This window comes from Mastigoproctus giganteus, chromosome 6 (assembly GCF_048544385.1).
Source record: "Mastigoproctus giganteus isolate SK-2022 chromosome 6, ASM4854438v1, whole genome shotgun sequence".
In the NCBI taxonomy this organism is placed as follows: domain Eukaryota; kingdom Metazoa; phylum Arthropoda; class Arachnida; order Uropygi; family Thelyphonidae; genus Mastigoproctus; species Mastigoproctus giganteus.
In genome coordinates, this window is record NC_143580.1 from 195,740,892 (window position 1) to 195,752,924 (window position 12,033).

The 12,033-nt window shown below is 37.3% G+C and overlaps 1 protein-coding gene across 3 annotated transcripts in view; it reads right to left on the minus strand.

The window, feature by feature from the left end:
* Positions 1-12,033, minus strand: part of LOC150084856 (muscle-specific protein 300 kDa-like) — a 1,257,473-nt gene that overhangs the window by 88,991 nt on the left and 1,156,449 nt on the right. For all 3 annotated transcript variants that reach the window (XM_090376651.1, XM_090376652.1, XM_090376650.1), the window contains one exon: positions 8,171-8,352. In XM_090376651.1, the coding sequence (XP_090232777.1) occupies positions 8,171-8,352 (182 nt within the window). The remainder of the gene's footprint in view (positions 1-8,170; positions 8,353-12,033) is intronic.

Genomic DNA, 12,033 nt, shown 5'->3' on the forward strand with positions numbered 1-12,033 from the left:
ACAAGTGTTCCGTGAAATATCATAATTAATAATCAAAAAAAATTAAATTAACAAATTTTGCATATTTGTAGCCTACACCACTTTTGGATCATTATAATTTTTAACATAATTATTTTTTTCAGTTATTAATATACTGGCATAGACTAATAATCAAATAGACCATGGAACACTTTATTTTAATAGGCTTTTGCATAGAGGGTTGAAGGAGAGGGGGAAGCGAACTGATATTATGTTGTTTGTTTGAGGGCTTTACGGTGCAAGGGCAACATGGCATCTGCTATCATAACTAAACTCGCTTCCTTGTATAAATTTTTTTTTGATAATTATCAGTATTTCAAAATGTTATTATTAAAATAAATGACCATGGATTTGTGGTTGAAAAAAGGATCTTTAAAATGAGAAGCAAGTACCTCTAGAAGTGCAACTGTGGTCGATGAAAATGAACACAATATTGTCATCCTGTGTGAGGAAGAACAATCGCAGCCTTTTGTTCCCCAAAAATCTGAAGTGAAAAAATAGGAACCAACTAATAAAAGACCAAAACAAAAGTATGATGACTGTTATTTGAATTTGGCTTCACATGTGTTGGAAATAATAATGCTACTGATTCACAGTGCATTGTATGTAATAAAATATCAGCAAACAGTTCTTTAGCTCCCACTAAGATTGTGTTCCGTAAATATATTGTGAGATAAAAAGTGTTCCATGACTAAAAATGTTTGGGAAAAACTGCTCTATGAGAACACAGGAGGCTAAATGACATCCTTGTTTTCTCTTGGTAACACCTTCTTAGTCTACAGACAAACTCTTGTTATATCTTATCTGACAGCTGTTGTTTGGTGAAAGTGTCTGAAATTATTCTCTGAGGGCCTTTACCCAATTGTATATTGGGATTTTCATCACAGTTTTGATGCATGTGTTATCACCACTAAAGTGAACAATGCCAGATATTGCTATAATCTGATTTTTCTGCTAGAACTGTAAGCCAGGAACCCCACACCTCTCAAAAACTTATTCACAATTAAATCCCACGATGGAGCCTCTCTGCTATGATGAGTAACTTCTCCTGAAGATATTGTTCAATTCTTTTACCAGTTTATTTTGTAATCTTCTTGTTTAATCTTGTCTGTTTACATGTTTTGAAATGTATGTATCTTACCATGTAAAATTTCTAGCACCTTGCTATGAAGAATTGCTGTACTTATTATTTTGTACAAGAAAGATTTATTTATTTATATCACAAGTGAGATTTTAGTAGGCTTGCAATAAATTGTTAATCAAAGTTTTATAGTTTGCTCTGTTGTTGCCAAAAAATGTTCAGAAGATTTAGCATTAGTAGAGGCATATGATGCAAGAAAGCAAGCTTATTCAGCATCAGCCAAAAAAAAAAAAAAAAACACACACCACTCCCACTTCACCCCTCCGTTCGTTCGAAATACCTGTCCAGTTGAGCTTTAAATTTGTTTAGGCTATCAACTTCAACAACAAGTGATGGAAGTCGGTTCCACCAACCAACCAACCACCCGCTGGCCAAAGGCAAATTTCCACACATCTATCCGACATCCGTCCTTCCTCAATTTGAATTTATGCCCTCTGAGGTGATTATTCTGAGCAAGATGAAGAATCCCATTGGCATTGAGCATGCTCAAGCCATTCAAAGCCTTATACACCTCTATCAGATCACCTCGTCGGTGCCTAGTCTCCAGACTCTGTAATTTGCAAAACTTAAGCCTTTCTTCGTAAGAGCAACCCTTTGTTCCATTCACTAATCTTGTTGCCCTTCTCTGTACCCATTCCAGCAGCTCTACATCCTTCTTGAAATGAGGGCTCCAGACCTGTATACAGTACTCAAGATGTGGCCTAACCATTGCCTTATACAAGGGAATAATCACCTCCTTATCCCTGCTAGAAAAATTCCTGTATATCATTGACAAGACACCATGAGCTACTCTTGCAGCTCGTCTGCACTGCTCAGAGAACTTCATATCTGCCTGCACAATTACACCCAGGTCCTTTTCATTCTCCACCACTGTCAGTGTAGTACCGCAGAGTTGATACGTTGCTCTGGGGTTACTGTTTCCCATGTGTAGTACTTTACATTTGTCAATGTTAAACTTCATTTGCCACCTCTCAGCCCATCTGTTCAACCTTTCCAGATCCTGTTGCAGCAGCATAGTGTCAGTAGTGTCCTTAACAACCCTGCCAACCTTTGTATCATCTGCAAACTTGGACATTAAACTTGATATCCCATCATCAATATCATTCTTAAACACCGAAAACAACAACGGACCCAACACGTTGTTGTTTTGGTTTTTAGGAGCATTAGCAACTAAGGCCATATTGCTCAGGGAAATGCGGTGGTCATTCCTTGACCTTTCCGCATCCTCTGTATTTGGTGGTGACGGGCTCGAACCCCGGTCTAATCAAGAAGCGTGTGCTACGCACTGCTGCTCCTTCCCACCTGGCTACGGAGGCGCCACGGACCCAACACTGAACCCTGAGGAACTCCACTAATAACATTAGTCCACGTTGAGCAGTGTCCATTGATTACCACTCTCTGTCTTCTGCCACTCAACCATCCCCTTATCCATAGCAGCAATTTGCCTCCAATGCCACACTGCTCCAATTTGTGCAGCAGTCTTCCATGTGCAACAGTATCAAAAGCCTTTCTAAGATCCAAATATATAATATCAAAGTTATTCCCTGCATCCAGTTCTTTTGTGACTACATCATAGTATCCAATCAAATTGGTCAGGCAAGACCTGCCCTAAACAAAACCATGCTGCGTCTGAGCTATAACTGAATTCTTGTGTAGATGATCCTGCAGTGCTTCTTTAACCAGTGCCTCCATTAATTTACCTGGAACAGAAGTTAAACTAACAGGTCTATAATTACTTGTGTCAGCCTTTGATCCTCCTTTGTGAATTGGGGTTACATTTGCACATCTCCAGTCTATGGGTACCTCCCCTGAGTCCAAAGAAGCTCTCATAATTATGGCTAGGGGTTTGCTTACTTCCTTTGCTGCCTCCTTTAATATGACTGGATAGATCCCATCCACCCCAGGTGCCTTTTTTATGTTTATCCTCAACAATCTTTCCTCCACTTTCCTCTCAGTTATTACAAAATCATCCAGCTCACTGCCAATGTTTACTTTACCTACATCATTCTCCTTCCTGAATAACTCCTCATGCGTGAATGTAGATGCATTTCTTTAAGGATTTCCAAGCTTCTAGTTCCATAGGATTTAATACTTTTTTTTTTTTTAAATGTTCATCTTTCAGTGACTCTTTGATCTTCAAACTGATGAATATGCCTTTGATTTTTGCATAGTAATATGTGGAAACTTTAGTTTTAAATATTGAAGGCCATCTTCATTCTTATCATAGCTTTTATGTTGTTGTTGTCGTCGTGGGTTTTCTTGGCACAAGGGCCTCCTGGGCCATATTGTGCCTTTTCATTATTAACTTATGACTGAGTCATTAATATAATGGTTATTAGAGGCAATTATATATATTTATGCTTTTCAAGTATCTAAACAGTGCTCCAAAATTTGCATTATTGCCAAGTATGTGTAGTAAAGTTAAAGGTTCATACAGATTGGACAGTGAATAAAAACTGGATTGCCGGTTACTTGAGTATTTAGGACATTCTATTAGAATATGTTTGATTGTTAGCTGGGTCTGACAGAAGGGACATTGAGGTGGGTTTTCTCCCATAAGCAAGAACAAACGAGTTGTATAAGAGTGACCAATATGTAGTCTTGCCAAAATTACTTCTTCTTGTCTGCTTTTCCTGAAATTAGAAGTCCACAACTGAGGTTCTTTTTTAAGCTGAAATAATTTATTATTCGCTTGTGTTTGCCACAGATCAGTCCATTGAAGCCTACATGCTGTTTTAACAGTGGATTTATAATCAGTGTATGGGACTTTCAGATGGTAGAATGATCCACTGTTAGGATGTTTAGCAGCATGATCTGCACTTTCATTACCTGGGATGTTGACATGCCCAGGGATCCAGCAGAAGGTGACCAACTGGTTGGATGTTGGGAAGAAGTAGTTTGTTTGTTTGTTATTTGGTTTTTAGGAGCATTAGCAACTAAGGCCATATTGCTCCGGGATATGTGGTGGTCATTCCCTGACCTTTCCGCATCCTCCATATTTGGTGGTGACGGGCTCGAACCTGGGAAGCAGTAGTAAATTGAATGGCAGTGACAACACTTAAGGAGTCGGTGTATATAAGAGCTTGTTTGAATTGCTGCTTGGTTATATTATCTAGAGCTAGTTTTATTGCATACAATTCTGCAGTATAAATACTGCATTCTGTAGGAAAAGACACAGCTATTGAAAAAAGCAGAAGATATTGCTGCATCACCTAAAGCTTCATCTGTTTTGCAGCCATCTCTATAAATATGAAATTTCTCTGCATGTTCTAAAGCATGGGCTTCATGCAGCTGCTGGAAGTTGTTGTTTGGCAGGGAGCCTTTTCTCCATCTCAGAAAGAAATTATCACAGAGATGTGAGTATTGAATCCAGGGATGCTCAGGAGGAGCAACACCTTCAAGGATATGCTGGAGGTTAATGTTCCAACTAAGCATTAGTTCTTGCAATGTAATATCCGCAGGGCGGTTTTCATTAGGTTTATTACAGTATAGCATTATATACTGAGGGTCAAACAGGTATTCCCAGCAAGGATGAGATGGAATACTTTTAATTTTGTGCAGCATAGCTACATAGTAAGGATTTTCATCTGAGATGTAATGGGGGTTCATTTGCGTCAATATACAGTCTGTGGACTGGAGACGTTCTGAAAGCTCCTGTGGCTATCCTTAGGGCACTATGTTGAACAGTGTTCAGATGTAACAAGGAACTGTTTCTTGCAGAGTCATAGACAGGTGACCCATAATCTAAGCGGGACCGGATTAAAGTTTTATGAAGATGTGAGAGGGAGTGTCTATCAGCACGCCAGGAATTAGAGGAGACAGCTCTTAAGATGTTTATTTTCTTTAGACAGGCCATTCTAAGGTAGGCTATGTGATTGGAAAAATTAAGTTTATTGTCTAGATATAAACCCAATAAACAAAAATTATTGGTAAGGGGAATCAGATTGTTCTTTAAGTATATTTCAGGATCTGTATGTAATTTTTGTATTTTACAGAAATGAATTGCAGTCGATTTACTTTCTGCTAATGAATGGCCATTCTGTTGCACCCACAATTCTATTCTGGCTATGGGTAGTTGAAGTTGCTTTTCAATGGCATTCATAGTTTGTGACTGACAAGAGATAATGAGGTCATCATCAAACATGTACGATTCAACTGTTTTTGGTATGTCTTGTGTCATATTTGTAATTCTTATTGTGAATAGTGTTGCACTCAGGATGGAACCCTGCGGTACACCCTCCTCTTGTTCAAATGATTTGGATACACTCTTCCTATATCTGACCTGAAACGTTCTGTAGTGTTTGGTTTGGTTTTTGGTTTTTTTTTTTTTTAGGAGCATTAGCAACTAAGGCCATATTGCTCCAGTATATACGGTGGTCATTCCTTAACCTTTCCGCATCCTCCGTATTTGGTGGTGACGGGCTCGAACGCCGGTCTAATCAAGAAGCGTGTGCTACGCACTGCTGCTCCTTCCCACCTGGCTACGGAGGCGCCTTTCTGTAGTGTAGGAAGTTTTGTATAAATTGGGGTAACTGTCCCCTCAGATCAAAGGAACGAAGGTCCTGGAGGATACCAAATCGCCAAGTGGTATCAAAGGCTTTCTCAATATCGAGATTGACCATAACCAGATGTTTTCTCCTGATGAAAGCATTGCGGATGTTTGCTTCTGCTTTAATCATTACATCTAAGGTTGAGTGGTTTTTCCGAAATCCATACTGGTTTCGGTTTAGCAGATTGTTTGTTTCCAGAAACCACGTTAGCCGCCTGTGGACCATTTTTTCTAAGACTTTGGCTAAACAGCTAGTCAGCGATATCGGCCTGTAATTATTCGGTATGGTATGATCCTTACCTGGCTTCGGAAAAGCCAGTATAAATGAGTGACGCCATGAGTGCGGATAAGTATTTTCTAAATATATACGGTTGTAGAATTTTAATAGGGAACTTATTGCTTTGTTATTTAACTTTTTTAACATTATATAGCATACTCCATCTGGGATGGCAGCAGTACTTGATGTTTTATTGAGAGACTCCAAAAGTTCCTTTAGCGTGAATGGCTGATTGTACGGGTGAGATGCCTTAGCATAACAGTTTATTTTATGTTGTTCTGCAGATGCCTTAATTTTTTGGAAGGTTTTGTTGTATGGACACTGCTGATATATTGGCAAATGACTCAGCTAATGCAATTGCTATTTCTGTTGGAGCGATCATAGCTTTTATGAAATTCTTTATTAGACCTAACTTTATGTGAAGCAGTGGTAAAAATGTTTCTTCAATTGATTAGTGGCTAATAGATGACATCCTTCTTTCAATGTACAAGATTCATGCAAGGGGACCAGATCTTAGTTTCATAATGAATGGTTTTGGCTTGACTGTCCCACTTTCACAAAAAGCAGCAAAATTGTATATAGCCAAATTGCAGACCTAAAAGGATCCTGAAAACTTTAAAATCACAGTGTGCCAACTTGTATTTATTGTACAATATTTTTCTTAAGAAAAATTACATATCTCATATGATTCTTTCATGTAGTCAGCATAAATTATTTGTACAGATGAATGTATGTTTCCATTATGGAGAAGCATAGCTTTTAGACTTAATTTCAAAGAGTCAATAGAAAGCCTCCATTCTTCTGGTGTGTACTCTTTCAAAGGCATCAACATCATTACGATAGCACAGTGAATCATCAGCAAAATATGGAGAATGCTCTTTTTTTCCTTTATGAAATACAGATATAGTTATATCTTTTTGCAATAAATTCTATTCCTTCAGCCTAGATTCCAAAAGTTTTGCCTGTGCTTTAGACCAGTGCTTCTCAAACTATCTATAGTGAAGGACTAGTTTCTTTTATTTCCAATCTGTTGTAGACTGGTATTTTTGTAAAATACAGATCTTACCAGTCCCCGACGAATTGTCGGAGACCGGTAACATCCATGACCAATTTCCAATTTGTTGCAGACTGGCACCAGTCCGCGGACCACACTTTGAGTAGTACTGCTTTAGACAGATTTAAATCACTGTCACAGTTGTTTAATTCACTTTGAATTATAAGATGAGGCTTGTTTGAGTCTGGTCATATTCTGATTCAGAGTTCACGTAGATTTTTTCCATTGTGTCTAAGTTTCTAGAGCAACAGGGACTGGTGTTTTGTTACTGTGATTAGATGGGATATTCAAATACTAAATTTTTTCAGTCTTTCCCTTTTCATCCTTCCATTTGAATTATGTAGTTATCATTAACATGATTGGATGGTTCCTCTCACACCACAGGAACAGTAAATGGCAGTGAGCCTTTATTTTTAAATCAGCCTCTGAGATGCAGAGTAAGATTAGTGCAGGATATATGTGGAGTCCACTTCTTGTCCTAATCACCTAATTTGCAGCCAAAATAAAGTTCATGTGCTTTCCACAGTAGGGCTGTTATATAGACTGTCTGTGAGATTTAATTAAGTAATCGCTGTTTACATAACTATCTGGTGAGTTAATGCATTTATGTGACATTTTAAAGGCATGTTCACAGCAACTGACACTACAAACTATAAAAAGAGCACAAGTTTACTAATATGCTAATCACACACTTATAACTCCAATTTAAAAAACAGCGTAGAGACTGAACACTGCTCTGACAAGGAATACCACAGCAGACATGTAAAAAAAAAAAACAACCCTCACAAAATGGGTGGTAACCTCAAACGTCACTTATAACACCTGTTATGAGTAGTATTTGAGGTTAAGGTTCAGTTAATCAATAGTTAAAATGCTACAATTAAAAATAAATGTGATTTACAGGCTACAGATAGAAGCAGACCTTGCTTAGAGTAAAACTGAAACCACATATATCTGTAAAATGAATTCAGAAACTCTGGGAACATTCAGTTTTTTCCATAGTTAAAAAAAAAAAAGTTATCACATAAAATGATTATCTTTTATTCCATGATAAATTTTTCTGTTATTTAATGCAATAATGTGTATGTGATTATTTTAATCATTATTATTTAAGAGTGTTTGAATACCTACACAGTTTTGAGAGGCACTTTCTGCTTCGAATCCAATAGGAGTTTGGCAGCGAGCAAAAACTTCCATTGCATCGAGCCTTTCTTGCATTTCCATAACAGCAAGCTGAAGTTCATATAAGTCATCTTGTTCAACATTTGAAGATGTTTCTTCTCCATCATGTAAAGCGACTGATGATAACGTGTCTAATGAAAAAAGAGAAGATTTTAAAAATTTCATTTGGATGAAATTGATACATCACTATGTACCAATATAGAACTTAACTGAAACTAAAAAGTGCATTAATTTTTGAGGATTTAAAACTAATAGTAATGTTTGCTGACTGGAAAATAATACTAATGTTTGCTGACCAGAAAATAATACTAATGTTTACAAATTGAAAGTAATACAACTTTTTGAAACCTGAAAACAAAATTCAGTTTTGTGTTACAATTACCAGAATGCTGCTGTAAAGGATACATAAATACTGTACCGTGTTTGATTAATATTTCCCTCCCCCCTTTTTTTTCATAATTTTTATATTATACAACTCAAGTTGAGAAAATGATGTATATGTGTAAGTTATCTGAGCAGTGCAGACAGGACACTAGAACAGGTAATGGGATTCTGTAAATGATATACAGGAATTTTTCCAGCAGGAAGTGAAGTACTGCATATCAATTTTAAGATGTGAATCCCTTGGAATGGTTGCAGAGAAGAGCAACCAGATTAGTCAAGCACACAAAATCTCTTACCATAAAAGGCTTCAGTTCTATAAACTGCAGTACGTGGAAACTAGGCACCTGCAAAGAGACTTCACTGAATTATTTAAGGTTTTACACTGACTGAGTAAACTGAATGCTGATGGCAACCATAATCTTTGTAGGATAACACACACACAAGGGGGAGGAACATATATTGAAAGTGAAAAAGGATGGCTGCAGGACAGATATGCAAAAAATTTTCTTTCAGTCAGAGAGTAATTGATGGCTGGAACAAACTTCCATCTGGTATAGAAAAAGTGGGTAGTTTGAATAAATTATTAGTGGGGATGGCCAAGATGAAGCGGTAGTTTTTTTTTCTGATGCTGTAATAAGCATGCTTCATTTCATCATTTTCTTCCATTAACTGTAGTAGTAGTAGAGGCACATGATGCAAGAAAGCAAGCTAATATAGTATCAGCCAAAAAATAAAACTGCTATACACTTCTTCCTTGAATTTATTCAAACCATCCGCTTCCACAACAACAGATAGAAGCCTGTTCCAACACTCAACCACCCATTGACTGAAGGTAAACTTCTGCACATCTGTCCTGCAACAATCCTTCCTCAACTTAAATTTATTCTCCCTTATGTGTGTAGTCTCAGCAAAAGGAAGAATGCCATTCACATTCAGCTTACTCAATTCATTCAAGGCCTTAAATATCTCAATCAGATCACCCTGCAGGTACCTAGTATCCAGAAGCTGCAATTTTCAGAATGGGCCTTTCTACTAGGTAAGAGCACCCTTTTGTTCCTTTCACCAATCTGGTTGCCCTTCTCTGCATCCAATACAGCAGATCAACATCCTTCCTAAAATGAGGCCTCCAGACAATACTCAATATGCAGCCTAACAGTGGCCTTTTACAAAGGGATAATCACCTCCTTATCCCTGCTAGCAAAGTTTTTGTATATTGTTTCTGTCTGGAAAGTCAGGGATCCCTGCTAGCACAATTTCTGTGTATCATTTCTGTCTGGAAAGAGTCAGGGATCCAGACTTTCTGGATGCCCCCCCTCCCCTGGTACACGTTCAATGAAAAAAATGGGATAAGAACCAAACTATTATATGAAGAAGACCTCACCTCTTAAATGAATTCATAGCAATGCAATTATGATTTTATTTGAAAAAAGTCAGATAGGATAAAAAAATATAATAACAATCTAGCATATTTATAACTAGATAGTTGGCTTTTCAAAAATGTATTTATACTTCAATATTGATTTTTAAATACTTTTATGTATTTAAATCACTTTTTTTAATGATGAAGAGAAAAAGAGGGCAATGGCTAAGTGGAGCAGCGACAAGTTGTGCTCAGAATAAGCTATGAAGCTATGTATAATAGTGAAATTGTTCCATGTTTTATTGGTCTAAGCTTGTGAAAATGAAAATCTTTTACACCATTTTATTTCTATTTTATGAGAGAAATAAAATGATGTAAATATTTTGATTATTACCGTATTTCCCCATGTATAATACGCACCTTTTTTCGAAAAATTTGGGGTCTAAGAACTGGGTGCGTCTTATACAGTTGTTCTAGCTTGTTGTGCTGACAGAACCAAGCTGCCTCCTATGCTGATTTTCAAACACAAAACAATGCCAAAAGAAGACATTCCTCGAGGAGTGATTGTCCACGTTCATGACAAGAGTTGGATGGATCAGGATGGGATGAAGATCTGGTATGAAAAAGTTTGGAGCAGGAGACCAGGTGGGCTCTTAAGCAAACCTGCCCTATTGGTGCTTGATCAGTTCAGGGCACACATAACAAAAAATACAAAGATTGTTGCAGAGCAAAAAACAAAACTTAACGTCATACCTGGAGGCTTGACATCCCAGCTCCAACCACTTGATGTCAGAATTAACAAACCCTTCAAAGCTGCCATGAGAGCCGAATGGAACCAATGGATGAAGTCTTCTGGGGACAATTTGACACCAGCAGGAAGAGTGAAGAAACCAACTATAGGAGAAGATTGTACCTGGGTGAAAAGATCCTGGGATAATATCAAGATTGAGATCATTGTCAAGTCATTTAAGAAGTGTGGAATTTCAAATGCAATAGATGGAACTGAGGACGAGGCAATATATGAAGACAGAGATTCGTCATCAGACACAGATGAGGACAAGCTAATGGACGGGAGTTTTGACAGTGGTGAGTTGTATGAATTTTATGATGAATAAAACTTGAGTTAAGTAATTTATGTAATACATTTTTTTTCAAATTTTGGGCCCCAAAATTAAGGTGTGTCTTATACATGGGGAAATACGGTAGTTAGTTGGCATGTATTAAACTACTTTTTGAAAATGAGGTATGATTTAAAGGTTCAGACTGACTATGTCTCTTGAAATTGGGTGTTATGACAAGTTTAATCTTGTCCAAACGTGTTCCATGACCCACCTAGCCATAGTAATATATGACTCATATGTTTATATGCCAGTCAATGTGAATTAATGCAGTTTAAAGAGGTGTTTCGTGTGTTTCACAGAATTTTAAAATAGGCAGTTTTACTGAGCAACGACTGTAGGGTTAGGCAGAGTGTAGTGTTTAGTGTGTATGGCCACAAAGGAGGTTGTGGGTTTGATCCTGCACAGTGCCATGAAAACTGCATAATCCATTGTTGATTGGAACACCAGAAAATCTTGGTTGTCTTTAATTCCATATGTATAAACAATCGCAATGAACATGTAAAGTCTTCTGGCCCTGGGGATCATGAGAATAAACTGAAATTTATTTAATTAAATTTTGCTTCAAATTAGGAAAAGTGCAACAGAAATCCATGAAACTTTTAAAATCAGCTCTGAAAAGAAGCCATGTGTCATTTGAAGACTTTTCAGTTGTGTAAAAAGTTTAAAGATCATCTACTGAAGACAATCCTCATTCTGGCAGCCTCTTCAACTTCAAAAACCAATGATTAAGCTGCCCAGGAGAGATTCATGTTTTACTATCCGTGGTAATGAAAGTGGTATTGCTTATTATATTAGTAATATTAGTTATGGGAAATATCAATCAATTTTAATATATAAAATTTGGGAATTAGACCTGTTAAGGCCAAGCTTGTACATCCTCACTCATAATAATGAAGAGTGGAGAGTTCTCGCATGTCATGATCTTCATCAATATTCTGTGTTCACCC